This window comes from Protopterus annectens, chromosome 7.part0 (assembly GCF_019279795.1).
Source record: "Protopterus annectens isolate FY-2018-M chromosome 7.part0, PAN1.0, whole genome shotgun sequence".
Lineage (NCBI taxonomy): Eukaryota > Metazoa > Chordata > Ceratodontiformes > Protopteridae > Protopterus > Protopterus annectens.
In genome coordinates, this window is record NC_056739.1 from 1264343569 (window position 1) to 1264370439 (window position 26871).

The window sequence follows — 26871 nt, forward strand, 5'->3', positions numbered from 1 at the left end:
GGGACACCAACAATCTGGAAGTTGCTGCACAATTCCAAAACAACCAGGCTACTGTACTGTTTTAAAATGCAAAACCCAGACGTTAAACTAAGAAGTCAGCAGCCTGCCAACTATCAAAAGTTATGGAATTACGTGGGCAGAATATGCTAGTTCAGCCATGGTCTCTGGAATGAGCAGACATACGTTTTACAAAATAAATAAATATAATGTGAGACAAGATAGAACAAAGTTAGAAGCAGCATGAAAGGACCATCCCACCACCCAAACAGGCTGAACTGTGATAACGAAAGGTGCGTTAATCCAAAATACACAAAACTTAGCACTGTCTCGTTCCTTCGCTTCTCTTCCTACTCCTTCATTTATCCAAAGATTGAAATATAAACAGCACGGTTCCTGCAGTAGTAACTTAGGTGCACGATTTTGGCCCCTAATTCAGGCCTCCCGCCTCCTCAGTCTCATCTGCTCTGCCGGGTGGGGGTGAGTGTCACATTAACAAGAGGGGCAGACTGATGGGGTGGGGCGTGACAGCAGCTCACTGAACCCAGTAAGCTCTTCGTTCTCCTTCCCTTGTAGCAGAAACGATAGCAGCAGTAGCGGTAGTAGGGAAGAAGTGGGAGGCGGATGGATCTGTTGACCTAAGTAAACTAGGGTCGGACTCGGAAGGCAGTAAAGTTTCGTCCTCATCGCAATAATCACTGCTCTACGGTAAAAGAGAATGATAGACTGTGGTCATAAGCACCCTTAAGGGATTGTATCATAAGCATCACCTCTGACACGGGAAGTGAGAACTCTGGAGGATAAAACCAGAAGTAATAGTAATTAGGATCTAAGTTGTTGGGCGGATTGGTACTATTTGCATATTATAGTGGGGAAAGTGATCAACTAAGTGTTGGTATGCTTCTTAGCTTGTTTAGAACAGGACAGTAATACAGAGAAAAAGTTGTTTGGAATTAGTTCTGTGTGCGTTGTGGAAATTTTATTTGTATTGTTGTCCTGCGTAACTGGGTCCATTTGTGCGCTCTACTAAGAACTTGAAGCGATGACTTCCATCCTGCCATTCACTCCTCCGATTGTCAAAAGGCTACTGGGATGGAAGAAAGGGGAGCAGAATGGGCCAGAGGAGAAGTGGTGTGAAAAGGCTGTTAAGAGTTTGGTGAAGAAGCTAAAGAAGACGGGACAGCTGGACGAGTTAGAGAAGGCCATCACCACAGAGAGCATCAATACAAAGTGCATCACTATTCCCAGGTAAAGTCTGTTGGACAGTAGCCAGGATCTTAGTGAAACAGACTGAATATGATTACATTTCATAAGAAGTGCACAACTTTGTAATAACAGGTGAAGGAAAAGGTGATATTGTGCTGGGTGTGGTAGTGGGCTGCACTACACAAGGCAGAATGAAAATAAAAGTTTTGATGAGAGTGCTGTATGGATGTTTTTTGATACAGGCAGAAGATAAGACTTGATAAGAACATTCTGAGACACGTTGTCAGTCCTGCCACAGTGCCCATATCTGTCAGTAGTTAGCTTTGTTTTTAGCAAAGCAGTGTGATTATTTTTTATGTTCTCAGAGTTTACCTTGGCTGTTTTTACTGCAGATGTTAATAAATTGAAGCCATTTATGTATGGGGTACATAAATTATCCCTAAGATAAGTTCACATATGTATTCATTGCTACTTGGTGTATAGAAGTTAATATTTATAGCGCTGCTGGTGTCCAACTTTCTGCTTGTCCCTAGCTCTGCAGTATGTTTTGGAGGAAAGTGCTGTGATTTTAGTGAGGAAGGAGTAGTGATTTGTTGAAACTGAACGTAAGCATAAAGCTCATCCCATTATCCTTTTTGTCCCTCGGTAGTAATGAAGTGTACGTGTAGCAGGGTAGGGAAAGAAATGTTCAGGTCATAAACCAGGCTGAGAAAGAACAAGACATTGCCAGACATGACCCCCTCCCATATTATTATGAGTTCTTACCAGCATACATAATTAATTCTTCATATGACGTGTACTCTGTCGTTTGCATGCATTGTTTCTGTGCCTTGTTGTAGTATCTTAGCCCAACACAGTCAGCCCTGTAGAATTTGTAGTGGTAAAAATGCTGATGGGTTAGAAATGAGCAGTAAGATCAAACTGCTAGCCTCAGTATTAAAACACTTGTGCAGTTGTTTTTAGAACTTTTTATTTTGACAGATTTTTTTTCTATTTTTTTTTTTTCATTTTGCAGAGACGAGTGGTCTGGTTTGATAAAATATCTTGAAGAGTTTGGGACTTTGCAAAGCTTGTTGTGAAGTTGCATGATAATGTTGATGTGCTGATCAGTTAGTTGGCTATTTTTTAATGTGGATTTGCATTTTCACAAGTGGTTCCATTTTTATAATAGAGTGTAATTCATTTAACACTGCCATTTTGTTGGCATGTAACCTACTCCCGTAAATGTTTATTTGCACCGTTACTTTTCTTACTGTATTGTTGCATATAAATGTTTATGAGAACATGGAGTTTTGTCTAGGAATGTTTACAAATTTACTGCAGAAACCAAAGCTTTGGCTTTGTAGGATTGTTGATCATAAACTGAAGATTTATGTACCAGTGTTAACGTAGCTTGCCCTGTTATTTCCGCAGATCATCCTGGAAAGAGATAAGATTCTGATAGGATTTTCCCAATAGAAAGAAGTTTGATGTCACTTGTTTATACAATTCTGTGATCATTTCCTTTGGTTGCATTATATATATTAACCCTCTTTTCACCACAGCATCTCCTATTGAGACTAGGTCTGCTACAGACTGTCCTCTGGGGTTAGAATGTCTGAGAGGCTAATTGTGTGTGTTTGTGTGTCTGTGTGTCTCTGGGTCTCTGGGTCTCTGTGTGTGTGTCTCTGGGTCTCTGTGTGTGTGTCTCTGGGTCTCTGTGTGTGTGTCTCTGGGTCTCTGTGTGTGTGTCTCTGTCTGTGTGTGTGTGTGTCTCTGTGTGTGTGTGTGTCTCTGGGTCTCTGTCTGTGTGTGTGTGTCTCGGGGTCTCTGTGTGTGTGTCTCTGTGTGTGTGTCTCTGGGTCTCTGTGTGTGTGTCTCTGGGTCTGTGTGTGTGTGTGTGTGTGTGTGTGTGTGTGTGTGTGTCTCTGGGTCTCTGTGTGTGTGTGTGTGTGTGTGTGTCTCTGGGTTGTGTGTGTGTGTGTGTGTGTGTCTCTGGGTTGTGTGTGTGTGTGTGTGTGTGTCTCTGGGTCTCTGTGTGTGTGTGTGTGTGTCTCTGGGTCTCTGTGTGTGTGTGTGTGTGTCTCTGGGTCTCTGTGTGTGTGTGTGTGTCTCTGGGTCTGTGTGTGTGTGTGTGTGTCTCTGGGTCTCTGTGTGTGTGTGTGTCTCTGGGTCTCTGTGTGTGTGTGTGTCTCTGGGTCTCTGTGTGTGTGTGTGTGTGTCTCTGGGTCTCTGTGTGTGTGTGTGTGTGTCTCTGGGTCTCTGTGTGTGTGTGTGTGTCTCTGGGTCTCTGTGTGTGTGTGTGTGTGTGTGTGTGTGTGTGTGTGTGTGTGTGTGTGTGTGTGTGTCTCTGGGTCTCTGTCTGTGTGTGTGTGTGTCTCTGGGTCTCTGTCTGTGTGTGTGTGTCTCTGGGTCTCTGTCTGTGTGTGTGTGTGTGTGTCTCTGGGTCTCTCTGTGTGTGTGTGTGTGTCTCTGGGTCTCTCTGTGTGTGTGTGTGTGTCTCTGGGTCTCTGTCTGTGTGTGTGTGTGTGTCTCTGGGTCTGTGTGTGTGTGTGTGTGTGTCTCTGGGTCTCTGTCTGTGTGTGTGTGTGTCTCTGGGTCTCTGTCTGTGTGTGTGTGTGTCTCTGGGTCTCTGTCTGTGTGTGTGTGTGTGTCTCTGGGTCTCTGTCTGTGTGTGTGTGTGTCTCTGGGTCTCTGTCTGTGTGTGTGTGTGTCTCTGGGTCTCTGTGTGTGTGTGTGTGTGTGTGTGCATGCATGCACCCTACATATGTAACTGTTGTACTTTGCTTTATGTTTTGGGTGTGTAAAATGATTAAAGTGATTAGACTGACTTTTTTCTTGCATCAAAGAATAGCACGTGGAAAATTTAATGTTTGTTCTTAATGTGTAAACAATTTTATTTTTTGAGACATTTTTTTTTCCATTATGTCTTTCCCCAATCATTCTACCAGTAGAAAGAAGTTTGCCATTTTTTTATTCACATCTTTCTGATAATTTCCTTTGGTTGCTTGTGTGTTAACCCACTGCTCACCACATCATTTCCTATTGAGGCCAGGGCTGCTGTTGCAGGCTGCCTGTTTCGTTTAGAGTCTTGTAAGCTGTTTATAGGCTTAATTCATTTGTTAGCAGGAAGATGATATAGTGGGTGCAACGGCATTCTACTGCCTAAGCTGTTTGCATACTTATTGACCTGATGCTTTATTACAGAGGCAAGCATTAGAAAAATGCTACTATAAAAGGCATTCCTCTTTGTAAAGTGTACCTTTGAGTATGGCAGCTTCTAGTTTTAAAACTGCACCATTATGATGCATTTGTGCTGGCTGAAAATTTGCTTCTCATAAGTCAGTCTATTTAAAATATTTCTGGATCAAAATACAAGTGCACATTAAAAGTATCCCCTTGGAAGACCATCTTTGTGAGGAAGATTTCTATATGCCAGGCATTAGTTTTATAAAGTATTTTGCATAGAAATAACATATTTTAGTTTATACCTTTTAAAGCACCTGTGTAAGTATGGCTAATACAAGGAGCTATGATTTTAGATAAGGAATCTTTCTAAAGATTAATGAACAGTTATTTACAAGTAGAGTTGGCCAGAATGTGGAGGACTTCAGAGAGCATTACCATTACCTCTTAGACTTTGCCAGGCCTGAACAGCATTTAGACCACAATGGCATGTGAGAGTGTAGGGTGATGTAAGAGAGTCACATGACTGTTTTGTAGCTAATCACTTCTGCTGTCCTAGAACAGATTAGTTTTTCTGTGGTGGCTCCAGTAGTGGAGCCTAACTTTAGGAGAATCATAGGAAGATAACATGGAAAGGGAAATACCTTCTGAAAAATCAGGACATCTTTCTTTGAACCCCCCCCCCCCCAATACCCTTGTGGCAGGAGCGTACAGTAGGACTATCTAATTTAAGGTTACAGATTTCAGGGCTCAGCTTTTACTCTGTCATTGCCTCAGGGCTCAGTTTGAGAGCTTTCATTGGTTCAGGGCTCAGTTTGAGTATTTTCCTTGTTTTCTTTGTATTAGCTGCTGTGGTTTGTGTTATACTTCTGAGATTGCACAGTTTGGCGCTTGTCTTAGAAAGGCAATCAGCCTCTGCTCCTCTGTTCAACCAAGAGAACTATGAACGCTAAGTCAATTTTAAATACTGTGTTTGCTGCACTTCAACTATTGCACCCCTACTGCTGCTTTATTTTTTTTTAAATTGACAGAAAGATCTGTTCTGCTGTTTTACCCTGTTCTATAATCTGTTTAAGAGCAAACTGTGTGCTTTCTTTCACTTTGTTTTTTTTTTCTCAAATTAAATATTCTGCTTCTTTTCTGTTGTTCTCTTGCACTTCTGTTGGCCGTAGTATAGACTGGATTCAGACTGGCTGAATCCAGTTCTAGTTGTGGTTGGAGCACTAAAAAGAATCGGGACATCTTTCTTTGGAAAAGCCCCCGTACCGTCGTGGCAGGTGTGTACAGTATGACTCTCTAATTTATGGTTACTGCTTTCAGGGCTCTGCTTGTTCTCTCTCATTGGTTCAGGATTCAGTTTGAGTGTTATCATTGGTTTCTTTGTATTGGCTGCATGTAGCGCACCGTTGTGCAGGGAGAGTAACCCTTGGCCCTTCTAGATGCAAAAGTGCCAATAGTCGTGTTTTCCTTTAGAAACGGCTACTATCTAGCAGAACAGCTCTTAACTTTTCGTGAACCACCCAGCATAGATTTTACCTCTTACCTATCAACATCAGACTTCATAGATCACATTTTTTTATAGACCTCGTATTGTAAACCACATAGCATAGACCCCTTAAATATAGCTCCCTGCCAGATACTCCAGTCCTTTTTCTCCTTATCTGCAGTAGTACCTGGTTCAAATGTTGCATTATGGACTGTCTGTTCCCCTCTGTTTCTCCTGCCAGTCTGGTCAACATGTTTTTTTTTTCAGTGTAGGTCAACATTTTTTTTTTTTTGAGGCAGTGTAGTAACTGGCTCATGTACACTGACAACCCCTTATTCCTAAATCACTCGGGTACAGTTTGCGAGAGATGCTCCTACGCTATAAATCTGGAATCACTGCTCTCTTGCACCCAGAACAGGAACACTAAACAGGTTGTCAGTGCACCCACCACAACTCCTACTCATAATTTGCACCCAACACATAAACCTTCATATGCGGAGGTACTCTCTAGAAACCTGCCTAAACACAAGAAACCTCCAAAACACAAACTTGTTACATCCAACACAACACCCAGTACACACAAAAACACTAGCACATGTCTCGCCAAAAAAGCTCTTAAAGAAATGCACATCTTTTCCAAATGTTTTAGTTGTAAGTGACTCTGTAGTGAGGCACATAGACGCCCAACCCGCCAGGTTAAACAAGGATAAGGCTATGGTCAGCTGTTCTGTTTGGTGCAAGGATTCATCAAATTGCAGATGCACTCAAGTCTCTCAATAATGAGTACTGTTATGACTCCGTCATAGTTCATGTTGGTGTGAACGACTTGAGACTTACCTCTCTGGGCTATATGAGGAGAGACACGATTGAGCTCTCATGTGTCACAGGCAGGTATGTCCCTGGCTTTGTGCAGCATTTTACCTTCAGCTAGGATGATACCACTGTATAGACAGAAAATGATTGACTTCAATCTTCTTCTTATTTCGGCTTTTCCCGGTTAGGGGTCGCCACAGCGGATCACCTGTCTGCTCACGATTGGCAGTGAAGTTTTACAGTGTCGAGTTGCCAGCCCGGCACCCAACCTTCCACGGAAGGCACACACAAGCACACACTCACACCTAGGGCCAATTTGGAGTGTCCAATCCACCTACAGCATGTCTTTGGGATGTGGGAGGAAACCCACGCGACCACAGGGAGGACATGCAGACTCCACACAGAAGGCACCCCAGCCGAGGATCGAACCGGAGAACCTCTTGCTGTGAGGTGACAATGCTAACCACTGCACCACCGTGGCCGGCCAAAATGATTGACTTAAATAATTGACTTAATTTCTGGTCATTCTAAGAGGATTCCGTTCCTGTCAGTCTGGGATGACATGGTTGATATACCACGCTACTTTGCCGTAGATGGTCTTCACCTGGGATCTTTAGGTTACTGGCTAAGGCACTTGCCTCTCCCATAATACCTTTTTAGGCAAAATTTCCAATGTGAAAATTTCAAACACAAAGAAACTAAAGGTCATGCTGCTAAATGCTAGGAGTTTACATCAGAAACTGTACCTTTCTGGAAGCGCACCTCTCCCTGGAAGATGTTGACATCTGTGCAGTCACAGAAATCTGGTTCAAGGCTGCAGAAAGTACCCCGGCCCTGCAAGGCTACAGTGCCTTCCACACTTTCAAACTGAAGGTGTGAGATAATTACACCTCACCTCTAGACAGGTTAGACAAGATGACTCTTTAGTTACTCCAAGTCCAAATTACCACCGGTAAGACCCACCTTCATGTCATCATCTGTTACAGGTCCCCTTCCATGAGCCATAATGCCCATACAGCGTACTTAGACCTACTTGGGACAAAGTACAGCATAACACCCTAGGCATAGGTGATTTCAACTATCACTCCATTAATTGGGAAACTTTTATACAAACCCAAACTCATCCACACAAAAAAGTTCCTGGAACAAATAGTGTACCACCCCACAAGGGGATCCAGTATTCTTGACCTGATCCTTACTAATATGAGTGATAACTGCATCCCCTCAAGTGTAAGGCCCCCACTGGTTGAATCCAGTCATAAATCAGTCACTTTGGAAGAAGCAATAGCACCAGAACTCCCCAAAGGAGAAGTCATGCTAATAAAACTCCACCAAAGCTAACTGTACCCTCCTGAGAGATGGTACAATAGACTTCCAAGCTCCAGTTTCTACAGATGTTATTGACAGCTATACTAAGGTATACACTGATGCCCTGTAGAAACATATACAGAAATGTATAGACACAGCTGTGCCTGATTAGGATTAAAGCAAAATCCTCAAAAAAAAAGCAAACCACCCTGGTGGACATCTAGCATTAATAAACTATGAAGGTGAGATCCCAGAACTGGAAGAGCACCTTCATACGCCTAAACAAGCAAATAATGCAACTCATAAAATCTTGAAAGCGACACTATATGAGAAAAACTTAGCAATCGTAGCCAAGGCTAAATCTGAAACCTAAAAGGTACAATTCGGATGTATGCCGAACTAATTGTGGATGGTGTTACACACACTGACCCTGCGGAAATTTGCTAGCAGACAGGTTTGATGAACCCCCCCCCCCCCCCCCGGCGTACCACAAAGCATGTCATCATAATTTCCTCCTCTCTGCATTTCCAAACAGCAAGTCATCAATGCTGTCTCCAAGGCTAAGAAAACACTCTCCATGGGACACTATGGCATTCCGGGCTGCGTTCTAAATGTTCTAAAACAAGAGCTAGTTACTCCATTGGGCACCCTATTCAACCACATCCTGAGTACTGGCTTTGTTCCCCACTGAATGGAAAATGGTGACTGTTATCCCTCTCCACAAAGGTGTCTCTGCAACAGACCCGGGTAACTATAGACCCATAAGTGTAACCACCCTCATCTGTAAGGCAATGGAACGAATCATCGTGGACTTCATAAACAAGGATATAGGTGACCTCCAAACCCTGGATCAGTCACAGTTTTTTTTTGTTAAGGGCAGCTCATGCCTGCTAAATCTGGTGGACTTCTTTGAGAACATAACCAGAGCCACAGATGAGGGCAAAGCCATGCACACAGCCTATCTGGACTTGGCCAAGGCCTTCAATACTATCCCACTTTCAGGCATCACTAATAATTTATCCTAGTTGAATATCAACCCCTAAGTTGTCAGGTAGGTTGCAAACTGCCTCACAGATTGACAACATGCAGTTAAAGAGGGAGACTTCACCTATACCAGCAGATCTGTCACCATTGAGGTCTAACACTGGCCAGTTCTGGGCCCCCTCTTGTTTGGCATATACTTCCAGGCCAAAATGAAGGGGCTGTGGCTAACCAGGTTTGCGGATGACTGCAAATTAGGTGCTATAATTGAATCCCCTAGTGATGTCAGCATACTCCAAAAAGGGCTTACACAGAGTGATGATAGGCGATAGGTGCCAAAGCCATAGTTTTAAACTAAATGCTAAGAAATGCATCATCATTCTCTTCGGCAAAAGTAATGTCCCTTCTGATTATAAGATAAACAATAATACCCTACATACCAATTCAGTAGTGAGAGACCTGAGAACACAAGTTGATTGTGACCTCAGCTTTGACCACCATGTGTCTACTGTAGTGAGGAAAGCATTCTACATTGCTCGCCTGATTAGCAAAGGCATAGCCTCAAGAGTAAAAAAAAAAGTTATAACTCCCCTGTACTCATCCCTCATCAGGCCTATTATTGAATATAATTCTCCCTTTGGTATGTACCGCACCAGACATCTACTGCAACTTGAGAGACCTCAGTGATTTCTAACTAAAAAAATCCATGGTCTCCAGCATGTCTTATACGGACAGACTGAAGTTGTTGTCACTATACTCAGTAGTGTATAGACTACTTGGAGACTTATGTCTGGCTTGCAGGGCTATCTCTGATCCAAATCTAATGGAAATGCTACACATCTGTAAGTCAAATAGGACTAAAGTCACCTGGTTCCAGGGACCTCAGTCTTGCTTGTGACATAAATAGGACCTGCTAGAGAGACGGATAACATTTTTCAGAGGTTGCTACTCCTCTGGAATAGGCTCCCAGTCCACAACAAGCAGAGCACTCCAATGACTCTGTTTAAACGCAACCTGGACGACTGGATGGGAAACCATAAATTTCTGCCGGGGATTACCCCTGCTTCTGTCCTGACAAGGATAGTTCTTGATTTAAAAAAAAAAAAAAAAAAAAAGGCATAGAAGAGATCTGTCATCTAGTATTATATTAGAATGTAATGGCTAGGCTTGTAAAGACCCTTGGGTCTGTAGCCTAGTAACATCCTATGAAGTGATTCACTGTTATCAGAGCCTAAGTAAGGGGCACTAAAGTTTTATGTACCTGCTTGGTACCATGTTTGGGAGGGACAGGTAACCAATTCTTAGGACTGTAATCCTACAAAGGGGAAGGGATGTAACCAGGTTGCAGGGGAGAGATATTGTTTGAAGTACTTTGAGTGATGTAGACCAGAATTAGAGTGATGGACAGTTGGTTTGTTGCTGTTCAGGAAGAGGACCAGAATTCTAAGTGACAAATACTTAATTGTCTAGCATCTAACCTATTCAGGGGTGGAAGCATATCATATTAGCAGAGGAATATTTATTTATTTTTATTTATTTGACACTGGTTAACTGGGAAACTCCAACTGAGTCAGGAAGCCATTTTCAGTAGAGGACCGGGGAGAAAAGCTCCACAAAATAAAAACATTTGACAACATATAAAGGAAAAACAAAAAAAAAAAAAAAAAAAAGACATCTAACCAAGTTAAGTACAATGGTCATTGCATTTACATGCGGGTGCATAGTTTACAATGTTACAAGATAGCCCTATTGAACATAAAGGCAGTTGAGTTTCAATTTCTGAAGTAGTTAGCCAGCCAAGAAATACAAAGATAAGTAGGTTTGTTCAATTAGATTATCTAATTTTGATGTTGGTAGGGTGATGATATATATTATAAAAAAGGTTAGTTTAGTTATGATGGACATCTACAGGGGTATTTAGGTAGACTGCAGGTAGCGATTTTTAAGAAGTAATTTAAAAAATAGTAAAAGTCATGTGATTAACAATGCAGACATAGTGACAGAGGAGTTGCTTTGAAAATAGTAAAAAAAAGGTATTAAAGGGAAGGAAGTTAACTATATTTAGCTGCTAGAAAATTAAGCATGATTAATAGTATTTGCAGAAGGTTTATGCAAGAACTTCAAACTGATAACTTTAAAGGAAGGTTACTGTGTGATTGCTGTGGCTGTAGTAGATGAGACGCAAAGAAGCATGACTAGTGTGTTCGTGCACACTAACCTTTGGAGAATGAGAGGAAAACTAGAGGAAGAAGCTCTCTGTAGAGAATCAAAGCAACCAGATAGCAGATACATGAGGAGGAGATTTCCATGCTCCTAGAGGCACAAAGTTGTTCTTCAGTTTGCATATAAAGTTGTATAGTGTAAACAAATGTAAAGATTTCTCTAGTATTGGATCCCCTGTAGTAGTAAGACACTGTGACCTGAATTTACCTTTTACCTTGTTACCCGAGTAACAACTGTACTGTGTTGGGAGCAGTTTGGTACTTATGCCCAGCATGAGTTACACCTCAAATGGTTTATGTTAAATCCCAAATACCTTCAGATAGAAGTGATGAGAGGATCTTTGACATTGAATGTGGTAGTCGCATAGTAAGGCTTGACCACTTTATTGTGTGATTCATAATAAATGCAGTTTTAAATTCCAGCTGTTGCAGGGCAAGAATTTAAGTAAGCTGACACTGTCCCATAACTGAGTGGAAAATAAGCTGGAGATGAGGAAAGAATCTGAGTAGGTATTCCTAGACTTGGAGAGAGCATATAACAAGGTGTCAGGAAAGCTGATTAGGTAGTCCTGTGATGGTTTGAAGTCCTAATAAACATGTAGAATTAGTGCAGGCTGTGTACAAAGATACAATAACACATGTAAGAACTGTGTTCAGACTTATGGGGGGGGGGTTCCAAGTGGAAGTGGGTCTGCATCAGGGCTCAGCTCTGAGCTTACTGCTATTCATATTGGTGATTGACTACATTAGCAAACAGATTGGAGGGGTTAAGTCAATAAATCTGTTTTATGTAGACAGTGTGGCACTGCAGGTAGACTGAACAGGAACTTCAGCAAGTAATGGGGGACTGTATTGAAAAACTGAAGGCATATGGGATGAAAATAAGTACAGTCACTGTGGCAGCAAATGGGATATCAGAAAAAGCTGAAAACTGAGACAAACGTAAGTAATGGAACATGTTAGCAATTTCAGGTGTCTGGGAGATGTGGTTGAAGAGAGGCAGTGTGTAAACGAGGACATCAAAGATAGAATTAGAGGCCCTGCAGCCAGGTAGCGTGTGACAGAAGAATGACAAAGAAGTTTAAAGCTAAGGTGCCCAAAACAGTACTGTGATCAGTACATTTCTATATGGCACACAGATTTGGGCAGTGAAGGCAGAGCAGTGGAGAAGGCTAGAGGTGATGGAGATTAAATGCCTGAGACAGATGATCGAATGCACACTGTCAAAAGGTGAAGAAATGACAGTGCAGAAGCCACAGAGAAGGTCAAATAGAAAGTACAGTTGTATAAGTCTTACTATAACAGTAGATGTCCTTCTCTTCACTGCAGCAGTATTCATTAAAGAAGGGATGTCTTGCCCTGGATGGCCTGTCACTCGGCCAGTATAGATGAGCTTTAAATGAGATCTTGTTTATACTGTACATCACATTTATGCTCCCCACACAGAATGTAGGGCATAAGAGGGACGTATGGATGCAATTACACAGAAATAAATTACCCCAGAAGAGAAAAGTCATCATAGGACAAAGGAGTCCATGCACAACCAGTAGGAAAAAGTAGAGAATAAACAAGAGGGGGATGGAGGGAGGGAGCAAATACTGCAACAGTGAAGAGAAGGACATCTACTGTTATGGTACGATTTTACACAACTGTACTATGCCCTTCTATATCACTGTTGAAGTATTCATTAAAGAAAGGAAGAGTGAAAAACTCAAGAAATTGAATGGAAGGTGGAAAGCTGAGAAGAGCCCTCAACAAACTTATGTAAAATTATTTCAGCTAGACCTGCTCTGGCCATAGAAACCATAGCCAACTTGTATTGCTTAGTAAAGGTATGAACTGAAGACAAACCAGCAGCTTCAAGGATGGAATTTGTGGCAAACCCATTGAAAAAGGCACAAAAAAAGACAACAGCCCTAGTAGAATTAGCTCTAACAGAAGCAGACAGAGACTTTTATGAAAAGAATAACAAAAAGAAATTACCTTAAATGACCAGGAGGAGATGTTTTGCTTATAAATAGTCAAAACCAAAGACCTGGGATGAAAGGAAACAAAAAGTTGATCAGACTGATTAATAGTCCTAGTTTACCCAAATAGGACCTGAGTTGTCTGTGCAAATTCAAGGTATGCGCAACCCTGTCACTAGCAAACTGTGGAGAAGGGAAAAGGAAGGGAGTTGTAAAGACTGATTTTTAGGATAACTCATTTACCACCTTGGATGTAAAAGAAGGATTTGGTACAAAGGGACACCCTGTCCCTATGAAAAAAAAACAAAAAAAGGAGGAATGGCCATAAGGGCCTGGAGCTCAGAAACCCTCCGAGCATAAGTAAGAGCCAGCAACAAAACAGTCTTCCAAGAAGCAGAATCTGCAGGCTCAAAAGGAGCTTGAGTCAGTTTTTCCGAAAGAAAAATTAAGGTAAATTTGATGACTAAATTTGCAGATGATTGCAAATTAGGAGCTGTCATTCAATCTCACACTGACACAAATGTTCTGCGGGGGTGGCTGAAGCAGACAAACAGGTGTCAGAGCCATGGACTAAAACTAAATACCAAGAAATGCATAATAGTATCCTTTGGGAAGTCATCCTTCCCTGATAACTGGTTGATGGGTGGTGCAGTTAGTAATTGTGTTAGTAACCCGATTGGGGAAGTCAAGAAAAATTAAAAATTAGCCAGCATTTTCCTTTCCCTAAAGTAAACTTGGAAATGCATTACTATTAATGAAGTATGTGGAATATTGTTGGCCTGCAAATTCAGATGTAGATGTGCATTTTTGCTGCCAGCAATGTGAGATTTAAAATTAGTTTGGAAGCGAGAATGCCCCACATAGTGGGAAGGATTCCGTTTCCCATTTCCACAACAGCAGCATGAAGAATACTTCCAAATTCCTGACCTCTAATTAGTTGTACGTCTTTCACCAAATACTTCAGAAACTGCTTGAAAAAGTCAAGGGACTCTTTGTTGTGACCCTGTGCCATGTTCATTGGTAAAAACAAGAGAGGAATGTGTTGTGAGAATGTAATACACCCCCAAAACTGGAGGCAATCTTGGTAACCCACCACTGGATAGTGGGTGGTTTGAGTTTCTTACCCATGTTTTAGAGAAGTACTTAAACTTCTCATTCCCCACATGAATGTTTCACCATATTGTGATGGCTGGAGATCACCTGGTTATATTTGTATGATCCATTGCCTTCAGTGGTGACCTGGATAGCAAACAAAAAAAGTCTCAGATGGCAATGGCAAAAATGGGAGTATCTTTTCAACAAAGGATTCTTGTAATTGGAACCAACAACTAAATGTTATGCAGTAGAATTACACCAGGACTATGCTGGTTAAGTACAGCAGGTTTGGAACGGACTGTTCATGGATGGGATCTGTAGTCAGTGAGAAGTTAGGATGAAGTGGCCACTCTAAGTTGTTGTGTCTTTCGGCTTTTCCCGGTTAGGGGTTACCACAGCGGAACTCCGGTCCGCTAATGATTGGCAGTAGATTTTTACATGCCGAGTTGCCGGCCCTGATGCACAACCTTCAACGAAGGTATGCCCATTCACGCATGTCTCCACACAGAAGACGCACTAGCTGAGAATCTAACAGGACGTCTTACTGTGAGGCGACAACGCTGCCACTCTTAAGTAAAGGAGCATATTCTCTTTGACTGCAGTCAAAAATGTGTGTTCAATTAGTTGTTTATACCTTGGGACAACAAACAGAAATGTATTTATTTTTGTCCGAGTATGGTTAGATTCTATACCATTCTTATCAGCCCGACACTTGGTAATTTTTTTTTTCTGGCGCCATTTCCCTTTTATCTATCGTGAGGTTTCTTCCATTTAACTAAATCACCAGACTTGCCATAAGGCAACATTAGTCTTCATCTTCTGAAAGACCTTTATTCTTTCAGAGTTATCAGTTTTCCCAGGAGTGCCAGGCATGGCCATCATTGAATGGTGGCCTAGACCAAGGAGTACATAGTGCCCCCACAATCTTCTGTCTCCCCTGGTGTCCCCATCCTGGCCTTGCCATGTCATACAGATTACTTTTTCCTAGTTTTCTCACACTGTGTCTTAATCTTCAGTTTTTTGTATGTGTTGTTTTAACACACTTTGACAGACTGTCTGACTGTACTGTAATAACTATGGAGAAAATAATTGAATTAAATCATGAATCTGGGGCCACGAAACCTTCAGAAGCCATTGGGGTTTTAGATGGTCTGAGGTGCATTTTTGGAGCACCCCCCCAACCTTTTCAGCTAATAATGGCCTGAACAAAAATCATGACTAAGGAAATAAATTCAGTCATCTTATTTATTTATTTTTTTTCAAGGAAGAACTGCTTTTAAGTACATGGATACTTGTATACAACTGATAAAATAGTAGTGAACTGCAAAGGCAAATGCTTGTAAGGATACACAATTCAAATATGGGAATTTTGCTTTGCCTGTCTACTCCCTCAGAAAAGATAGTCCCCTTACTTCAGACAAATGTACACTAGGCCTGCAAAACCAGATTAATTACTGTTTAAAGTGAACAAATGTAAAAAGGGTCAGTAGCTTTTATTATTTTATTAGCTTTTATTACAGGCAAGTTCCTGTCACCCAACAGTTATAGCCAGGTTGTTCAGTGTGTATACCGGAAGTGAAATGATTGTGATTCAAAAAAATATTGCATCTTGTTTCACGCAAATCACACTATTCTTGCAAAACTAAATAACAATCGGACCATGATAGCCTCAGTCATTCTTGTTCACAAGCAACCCCCATACCCATGAGTTCTGCAGACATCTTTTTTTATCTGACTGTAATAAAGTTGAAGGCCACAATAATGCATTTCAGCAGATTTTCACACAAATATACAGTTGCTAGCCTAGTCCTGCAAATTAGTCCACTGTCTATATCCGGTTTCCTGCCAACATTTCCAAAAAACACTTCTCACTGTAGTGCAGAGTAAACTTCTGCTACAGCTCCCACATTGGTCATACTATCCACATTGCAGTTTTAATATGTGGGTTTTCTACATCATGGGCAGATTGGAACAGATATTTCACAAGGTCAAGTGTACTGTTCCCTGTAGAATGCCACAATTGTAGCAGGTCATTTACATTTTTTATTTAATTTTAATTTTTATGTATTTATTATCTTTTGTTGACCAGGTTAGTCCCACTAGGGTTAGTGACCTCTATTCAAAGGAGACCTAAGGCGGTATTTATACTACTAGGGAAAATTTAGCCAGGAAATTGGGGTATTTCCCCTACTCTTTTTTTCAACTGATGCAGTGGGATCTTTTATATCCACCTGAGCTACTACCAATTACAGCAGATGAGACCTCAGTTTTACCTCTCACCTGAAGGATAAATTTATCTTACATAAATAAAGTTTTTTTTAATATTATCTGTCTATGTAAAGAAATGCAGTTTCTTAACTATAGAATACAAATGAATAAGTAGCAGTTAAGCACCCCTAGCCAAATGGCAACCAAGACTACAATATCTGCGGTTAAGGAAACTGAATAGGAGCAGAGTGATAGAGAGGGAAAGGCATAGATAAGCACTAGTTATTCAAAAAAATGTGCTAGACTGTTAAATCAAGGTGGTGGATGTAGAATCAGAGTGTTAAAGCATGGTACCTTCATTCAGACTGCTTGGTGTATGCATGATAGGGGTTGATATGCTCATGCTTGCTGGGAGCATTTTTTTTTTTTTTAAAGTTTTGTCTCCATCACAGATCCTGGGTATTACTGATCCAGCAACCTAACGAGTCTTGTATGCAAAGTCGAGGAATGTATCTCAACTAAACTAATTAACTATGTGCCCAGATTCCATAACGCCTATACTCAGTGTACATGATGTGTATTCAAGAACATCCCTACCACATTTTTGTGTTTTCTAGTCGATCAGAAAGATTACACTAAACATACATGTAGTCTACCTTTTGTGGTAACCTTTATGAATCCCTGTCTATATTTAAAGCTGCAAGAAAATCGGTAGGAAAACTAAGGACGAAGAAGTGTGAGTTATTTCTGTGCCGTGTGTTCACTCAGAACAGTGTAGGCGTTATTGAATCCTGGGGATGGTGTCAAAAATCTCAGACTTGACCTCCATCAATTTGGCTTTTCTGGAACTTCTTTGAGAGGGTTATTCAGGCCGTAGACTGGACATGTTGTGCACTCGGCATACCAGTTTTATTAAACGCCTTTATTAAATTATCACTTAAGAAACAGACAAACGTATGTTAAAAAAACATATTTCCATTTATGTAAATTATACAACACATTTTTTCTTATTTGTAACTTTCATTAGTCCAATATTACATACATTGCTGAGTTCCTGCTTGGTCTGAAACCTCACTCTTCTTGCTGAACATTATTTTGCATATAACGTTTCAACAATTTCCATTTATTTCTATGTAATTTGTTCCTTCCATTTTTCTAAAGATCCCTCTTCCAGTTCTTTTATCTCTTTTGCAACATTCAGTACTTCAAATATAGTTGGTTTAGAATTTGATTTCTACTTTCTAGTAATTGCTTTTTTTAGCAACCAGCAGATTTAAACTTAACAAGGACTTACCGTGTCTAGGTAATTCATATCCTATGTCCTAGCTCAAACAGCCATTTGCTCACCCAATATTTATGACAGAGTACTCTGTAAAGAATTTTTTAAAATCTGCCAGTTCATTACACTCCCTAAAAAGTTATCTATTTATTTCCCATCAAACCTCCAATCTCTGAAAAAATATTTTTGGGGTGTGAATACTTTATTGCATACTTGGGAGCCATGCATAATATCCTCTTTTTGTTCTCTTGTAAATTGCCTTTCCAGTCTCTCTCCCCAACCTTTTTCTAATCCCCTCTCATTGATGCTTATAGTTTATCATGCAGTATTTCATATGCCTTACTAATTTGTACTTTTAACAACAGCTTCTGTTTTGGATTCAACTAAATGCCCTACTAGAGCAGATCTTGCACTTATGATTTCCCTATTTATATCTGTTTGACTATACCCTGATATTAATCCCTGGTAGGGAAGACAGCATCTAACCTGCAGTCTAAATGTCATCTTGGCCTCAGTCCACTCCTTTACCTTTCCCTCTCTAATTATTTGGTCCCTGTATCTTGGTTCCTTTGCTACTTTTCTTTAGTAAATTCCTACCCTCTATTGCTTATATTATGTGCTTCTACTTGCACCCTATTGGCAAAATCTCCTTTCTCTATTTTCATATTGGCTTAGTTCTTAGAATACTTTCTCTCACTTTGAGTATAATATTCTAAAGGGTTATTAGTCCCCTAAAGGATCTGCTTCCAAAATCCCATTCTCTCCTTATTTTTGACCCCTTGCACTTCATCATCCCTTTCCAATTTGAATTATAGCCTTCTACTTGGTTATATAGAAGAACCTTAAATGTGTAGCTGCATAATATCCTTTCAAATTAGGTAATACTAATCCACCTTGTTTTAGTGAAAGGATTCATTTATCCCAGTTGACTCTTGCCCTATTTCCCTCCGAGAGAAACTCTCTTTCAACTTTTTTTTTTTGTTATTGCCTACAACTTCTCTGGTTGGTAACCGATCTGTATACAAAACAAACATGACTAAATCCATTTTCACTGCCTGTATCTTACTATTCCTTTACATAAACAAGAACTTCTAGTTTCTCACTTTTTGCGTTTATATTTTGTTTGGTCTCTTACTAGATATCCTTTTTAATCCATATATCTAAATAGCCTTATTATGTCCCCACAAATGAGTATTGTTAAACTAATTTGTATGTGGGTCCATTATTAATGACTACAGCCTTTGTTTTATCTGTTAATTTTATATCCTGAAAAGACTTGAAATGGTCTCAAAATGTTCAGCACTGAGATGCCCTTTTTTGGATCTGTCAGGTACAAAATAATGTCATCTACAAATAAAGCCAACTTTTCTTGATTACCATACCAATTATATCCTTGAATTTCTGAGCCCCTTATTTTCTTTTTCAATGGCTCTAAATATAAAGCATATAACAAGGGGGAAAGAGGATAACCCTGCCTGCCTGTTTCTGCTGTTTAAACAGAACTTGTCAGAGAGGAATCCTTCCAGTTTAATTCTTACCTCCGATCTTTCATATGTCCTCCTAATTAACCTTATTATGCATGTGTGAATGCAAATGCTTCCATTGCCCTACTCATAAAATCCCAGCTTACTTTGAATGCTTTCTCGAAACCAAGACCCACCAACAACAGCAGTATTTCTTACATTCTGCTTGCCTCTGGATCATCATTATTCTATTATTGTCAAATGTTTGCTTCCCCTCCACAAAACCACATTGATCCATGTCAGTTTTGGCAACACAGTCACCTTTCTTTTAGCTATTATAGACATAAACATAGTATAATCATGGTTTAAAATTTTAAATGGATGTATATGAAGCTGGGTCTTTAGGTAATACAGCCACCACAGCTTTATTCCATGATGTTGGTGCTTACCCACCTTTTAAAATACTGTTAAGCAAAAGTCTCCTAGATCGTTATCACTTTCTTCCCTCCTAATTTCCAAACTTCCACAGGAATGGCTCTGGATAGAGGCAGACAGTAAATCATCCTTGTATAGAAATCAAATGTATGGGTCACATTTGAGTTGCACAGCTAGGCTTATAAGGGCCCTAGTGGTCATTAGCCTAGTTATACAACTATGAACCTATAATGCCATCTGTTCCTAAAGACTTTCTTGCATATTGAGTATATATCACCTTTTTATCTTCAGTCCTGCTGTCTTAACTGTTATTTGTTGAACCTCATCTACCTCCAACCTTGACATAATTAAGTCTTTTATAAATGTTTCCATTTGTGCTTTTTCTTAATTTCCATGTTTCTGTGTTTTTATATAAATTTTCATAACATTTCCAAAATATCTCTAATACTATACAGTATTTTTAGTTATTATTCTTGCTGTAGGCTCCCTTAGTTTGCCAACAACACTTTCTGCTTTCTTTTCCCCTAGTCGTTGTGTAAAAGGTTTTGTACTCTGGAGTAATCAAAAATAGTTGCTTAAGAGCAATATTCCTACATTTGTACATATTATCCAAGTATTCTTTTTTTTTCTCTTCAGTACTCTGCAGCTGTGCCTCTTCTTGTTCTATGAGATTTTCTCTGTTTTTGTAATACTTGAACCTTTCTACGCCCTTCTAAATAATTTATTTCTTAACTATACCTCTTTCTCTTTTATTTCTACCCTGCTTTTTTTCTCCATTTTCATTTTATTCCATTCCTTAGCTGTCACTTTTGAAAAAAATTCTTATTCCTTAAATTCCTGTCTTTAACAAGTAGGTGGGAAAGCACCAGGGTCACATTTTTACTTCATTTACCCTGCATTTTTATAGTCATTTTTGTTGGTGCATGACCTGAAATAGTTATTGGGTGTGTGATAAAGCCTTCAATTAAATGCACATGTTTTTGTGAAATATAGTTTCCTGTTCAGTCTAGCACAGTAATTGTATCTTGAAGAATAATATGTATACTATATCCAAGCATTTTACTACTGAATTTGTCTTCCATATCAAATATTTATTTTTCTGAAATCTACCCTCTTTTGTTATACTCTGTTCTAGGCCCCCTGATGCAGCCCTGACTGTTGTAAATCAAAGTTTCAGTCCCACCACGTGTAAGTGATATTTCCTGATGAAAGCTGATTACTAGCAACATTTTAAGCTCCATAATAGCAGTTTTTGGATGAGTTTAAATACATGCCAGTGTAATCCTCCTCCCTTGACAAGAGCCCCTTGTTGCCACAAATTCTATACTTTATTTCCTCTTCTGTAATTATTAGAACCCCTCTAGCTGTCAATATTATTATTCCACTTTTCCTTTGTACTATATTCTGCTGAATATCCACTCAGAAATCCTTTATTTGTCAAATTCACATGCTCGTTTCTTTTGAAATGTGTCTGCTAAAGCATAGCTATTTACACACACTGCATTTTTTCATGTAATTCAGTATGCTTTCCTTTTTGTTTATATAATCTGGATAGCATAGTCTTTATGGCAAAAAGCTGTTTTTCTCACTTGTTATACATGGCCGTGTTTTTTTTTTTTCTTACTTGTGTACACTGTTTGGCGTGCTGATCTTTTATGCAGTTGTTTCTTCTCATTTCCATTTGAACTTGTCATATTTTTCAAGACTTTTATTTTAATGAAAACCCTCAAACAAAAAAACGGAAGATAGTTTCAAAACACTCCTATCCTTTATTAACTTAGAATAGATGCACAAAACTGTGTGCATTTTCAAAAATGAAGTTTAACCTTCCAGATAAGAACAGTTGCCTAAAATTGACAGCTGCACCCACAGGCAGTACCTAACTAAAAAATATTAAGGTTGCCCATGCTAAAGCACATATTATACTTACACTAATTGCTGTCTGTTCTTTTATTAATGTTATTCTACCTGAGCTGAAAGCATTTATACTGCTTTTCACAAAAGTAACATTTATTCCTAGGAAAATTTGCACTGGCTATCTTTAAATAAAACTAAATTGTACCCTGTTCTAATAAATGCATTTTAAAATTAAGGATGTTAGGGTGGCTGCTATCACTTATCCAGTTTCCATAATTTCTGTGTTAAAAATTTTCATGTAACTGTTTGCCACTGTAATTTAAAAGTGTAATTTCCCTCATCAAAGAATGCTCAGAACTCTCAAGATTAATTGCTTACACCTGTACACAGCTGGTCTACATGTAAAAGCAGTCCGCAATGAGAGAAAAAAAAACTGCTAACAACTCTGCAGATGCATGAAGGAATATTAATTTGGAACATAATGTACAAGTGTTCAAGCAGATTTCTTGAATCCCATTGAAACCATTTGCCAATGGGAGGAAAAACATATCTGTGCTGATGCAATAAACGTAATATTTTTCATGGCTTTCATAATTTTGTCTTTATTTTTCAGACTACTTTCTTACAAAAAAAAAAAAAACACTTGTTAACTTAAGCCAAGGGCATTATCCTAGATATCCATCCTTGTAAACATAGGAGAACATATCTAAATTCTGTGTATAATATAATATAATCAGCACACTGTTACACCCCGCCCCCACACTAGTAGACCAATATCACAGCATATTATTTTTTATACTTTTGTCCAGCCTTTCTTCTCTTGTTATACTGTAAAGCCTATATTTCTTACAACTAAAAATGTACTTGTTTTACTTTAATATTGTTAACGCATACAGCAGTTACTGAAGACTTGCCACACACACACACACACACACACACACACACACACACACACACACACACACACACACACACTAACTATAAAGAACTGTACTAAATTATAATGTGCAGTTTGTCATGAAATGTTTATACAAATATTAATAGTAGCAAAAAAGTATTTTTTCTTTTAGTGTGCTTCTAAACATTAATAACATAAAACAGGGTGTGTGCTTTAGTCAACCCACAAGTTTAACACAGTCAACCAAACTCCAACCACTTTTTCTTAGGAAGCCATATCTCACAAATGTGATTGATGCTTTATAGTCTTCCATTTATTAACAAATTAAACTGTTGCTTTACTTGTCCATCTCCCAACACCAGACTCTCGTTCAAGGCCAAGGTACTTATGATTCTTCTGGTCAACTCCTCTGATTTTTTTTTCTGTCGCTCGGGCATTTTCTTTTGGCATACTAGAAAAGATTTCACTGGCAAAGTCTCTGTATGAGTTTATTGTCAGAATAAAAATAGTAAAAGTCCTTTTTATTTTTGCTGGCTCACTTTTTTTGTTGAATAAACTTAATTTTCTCTTAGCCTGTTCTTAATCCAAAAATGTCTGATCCTGCAGGAAAAAAAAATCTATTGAAGACAGCAGATTGGATCTCACACCTTTCTCTTGACTTTCCTTGATTGCATGGGTAAATGTGCTTTTCTTCTTCCCCATGTGGAGTGAATAATCATTTTCCACAAACACTATGCGGTCTCCAATTTTTGATACTTTTTAATACAATTTTGACAGGATCAACCCTTTCTGCTGGTATGAATGCATCTTTACTAATACAGCCCTTGGCTGCTTTTTTGTGGGCAGGTTTGGAGTATAGACTGTTTCCCCTTTAATTGAAAGATCTTGCTAGAAAACCAGTTCATTTTCCAGTTTGTGCTTTCATAAATACAGCTTCTCTGGTATAGCAGAAAATCTCATGTTTTCTCTGTGTGCTCTGTCTTGTAATGCTACCATTTTTTGAAACAGTTCTTAAGACGCCTCATACTTGGCTTACCTTTTCCTCATTTCTTCCTCTGATCTTTTGCAGTTTTATCAATTCATCTGAATAGCTGGTTGAGGCCTCTGTTTTTTTTATTTTTGTTTGTTTTTTTTTTGTTTTTTTTTTTCAGTCATTCGAGTTGATGTATTATTTCATGTTGCATTTCTTTTAATCACCTCTGAGTACATTTGAAGCTGTCTCTTGTACCAAAGATGAAGCTTTAACTGTTTTTGCTAAACAGCAGTAGGGTTCTTCCCAACCAGTATTTTTCCTTCGTATTTTTTTCTGATTGATTTTTTTTTTCTTTCATGTTCTCTGAATTTCTTTTTTGCTGGCATCCAAGCAGTGTACTTACTAGCCAGCAACTGAATTTTACCCAAGCTGACAATATAACTGTATCTTATTTCTCAGTTTCTGTTTTCACACTGGGAGAGCTGAAATTAAGATGTTGGTCATTGTGCAACCATCTTGGAAACCTTCTACACGGTGTCCCTTGACTTCAAGGGATTCAGTACCATACCACATGAAATTTAATAAGCAAGTTGAAAGAGTTCTAAATTCCATATTTATATGGTTAGGTGGATAGCCAGCTGACTTATCAATAAGAATTGAAAGTGCATCCTCTTAGAGCATGAAGGCGACCAGACCAGTGGTGTTCTTCAGGGATCTGTGCTGGGACCTTTGCTGTTTAGAATATACTTCTCAGATCCCCACTTGTGTGGGAATCGTTGGTGTTAACAATGTTAGTGGTTGATTGTAAGCTGAGAGTTGTCCAGTCTGCCTCTGACATGCATTCACTCCAGCGGGATCTTACATTTATTAAGAGCTGATTTACTAAAAATGGGCTTAAACTCAATGGGAAAAATGCAATACTGTAGTACTTGTTAAGCATCCTCTAGCTCTAATTTTATAGCTTAGATAACACACTATTTGAAAATGAAAAGGTTGTGAGAGGCCTGGGCAAGTAGTTGGACAGCTGCTTTACTTTAGACCATCACATTGCAATGAAAGTTAGGAAATAATTTTGCCTTGCACAGCTAATAGCAAAAGGCGTTTCTTCCAGATCATAAAAAGTCCTCACCTCCTTGTATTCTGTACACACCAATGGCTCTAATCAATACAATGTCCCCTTTGGGATATACCTTGCTAAGTATATTAAGCAATTGGGAAGACCCCAGAGGTTTGTAACTAAAAAGATCAGGAGCCTAAACAATTTGAACTGCAAAGAAAGACTGGAGGCTTTATCCCTATACTGTGTTTCATATAACTCTGTAGGGTGACCTGTCTCTTGCTTATAGGGCTGTAAAAGATCCAGTAGTCCAAGAACTTTCATTTCAATAAATCAAACAGCAGGCTAAAACTAAAGCCTGAGATTTAAATCTACTTCAAGAAATTAATAAGACGAGGAGGCCAGATAGATTTGTTATGCACTGCCTATTTCCTCTCTGGAGCAAACATCTTCTCCAGGTTAAGAAGTGCAACACTACCTCTAAAGAGGAGCTAGATGGGTGTGCACAATTCAGCCCTGGTATGATTGGCCTGGCCCTCACTGACAAGAGAGGCAAGGCCTAAGGCTGGGTGCTTGCAAGGTGGAAATGATTTTGCAGCTCAGTTGCCTTGTAATTCTTAGGACTGTATCTAGGGTCATCTGTAATTTTCATTGTTTAGTGTGTGTGTGTGTGTGTGTGTGTGTGTGTGTGTGTGTGTGTGTGTGTGTGATGCATTCTTTAACACCAGCAATACAAGGCATTAATTTTGGGTACTCCTTATTCAATTTTTTATTGTACAGTTTGATTAACCTTTGGGTTTTCCAGTAGCATTAAGGACATGGGCCACAGTCACAATCGGACTGCTCTGAGATGCTTTTCGCCATTATTTTTCTGACTTTCTCTGTTATCTTTGTGGAAATGTGAGTTTAATGCCTGCTATCTTTACAGGAGCATCTGATGAACAACTGTTTCCGTCAGCTGAAAGTGGTTGATCAGCAAGATAGGTAGCTGAAAATGGAACGTGAAAAGTGGATTAGTTATGAAAATTTGAAGCATTAAATACTAACTTTTCTAAAGCTGAAAAACAGGCAAAAAATAGAGCAGGAAAAGATAGGTCCTCCCTGTAACACACACACACACTAGTTTCCAGAGAAGAAAACTGTTTATATTTCAGTAATTACTCTTCATTGGCTGGTACTCTGAGAATATATTGCCTATCCTAGGTTTACCTCTACATTTCTTGCTGTAATAGGTCAAAGAGGCTGTATAAAACTGGGAAAGTGCATCCATTTTTGTTGTAGAATACATGCACTTTTTCTTTATTTTGGTGCATTATAACAACATATTTTCCTAACTCTACTTCGTCTTTGTAGTTAATGACATCGCAGCCAAGTGATTACGTTCTCCGAGTTCTCTGGCTCACAGGTGCAGGGTCCTGGGTAAAGTTTCAAGAGATGAGTATTTCTTACTTTAATAAAGGATTCTCTTAATTGCTGTCATCGTCTCCATTTTCTGTTTTTATGGCATTTGCCTAGCCTCCCTATGTCTGTGTGGGCTTTTATTAAACTTCCTCCCACTTAACAAAACACTCTGCATAACTGACTGTTCTAAACTGTCCATATGTATATGCATTATACTAACTATTGTCCCAAACTGTCCATATGTATATATGCATTATACTAACTATTGTCCCTATGGCTCAAATCATAGGAGGTTACTAGGCTATTGGGCCTGAGGCCCTTATAAGCCTAGCCAAGAGTTTAGTCCATGTTTAGACAAATTAGCACCCAATGCCCCTGTCCAGCAGGGACATGGGTGGAATCCCAGGGGTATATTTTCTGTTTCCCATCGAGTTATCCAGGTTGTGCTTAAAAAGGGGTAAAGAGGTACTCTGCTTGATGTGGAGAGGGAGTCTGTTCCATAGATGGGGGAATCTCTGGGACACAAATCTGTTCTGCCAACAAGTCTTGTTGATGTCACAGACCAGGTTGAGGCCACCTGTGCAGGTTACTCGAGTGGAACTTGACTTGTGGTTATGCAGCAGTCCTATCAAGGTGGGGTCCGTGAACGCCTTGTATGCCAGACAGAGGTCACCTCTGAGGAGTCTGTATGAAGGGGGGGCTAGGGCTTTTAGCCTATCTGTATATGGTAGATGTTTGAGGCCCTGGATTCTCCTGGTGAGGAACCTCTGTGGTCTCTCCAGCTGCTGCATGTGCTTTGCAAGGTACATGCCAAAAGGGGCGTTTTACTCCATAATGGGCCGTATAAGGGAAGAATACAGGGATGTTATGACCTCCTTGTCCCTGTATGAGATGCCCTTACTTTTGAGGTGGGCCATGTAAAAGGCTTTCCGTACAACGGAAGCAACATGCTGGTCAAAAGTCAGGTTGCTATCAACCTGGGTGCCCAAATCCCTCACGACTGATTGAGTGCTTAGGACTTTGTTATTAATGTGATAATTTGTGGGACGGTACTTCCCCC

General features: G+C 39.6%; 1 protein-coding gene across 2 annotated transcripts in view; it reads left to right on the forward strand.

Moving 5' to 3' along the window:
* Nucleotides 1–561: 561 nt before the first annotated feature.
* SMAD3 (SMAD family member 3) overlaps nt 562–26871 on the forward strand; it is a 1147441-nt gene continuing 1121131 nt past the window's right edge. Inside the window, exon 1 of one of the 2 annotated variants that reach the window (XM_044077876.1) lies at nt 562–1245. In XM_044077876.1, the coding sequence (XP_043933811.1) occupies nt 1040–1245 (206 nt within the window). In that variant the 5' untranslated portion in view covers nt 562–1039. The remainder of the gene's footprint in view (nt 1246–26871) is intronic. The other variant, XM_044077878.1, reaches the window with a different exon arrangement.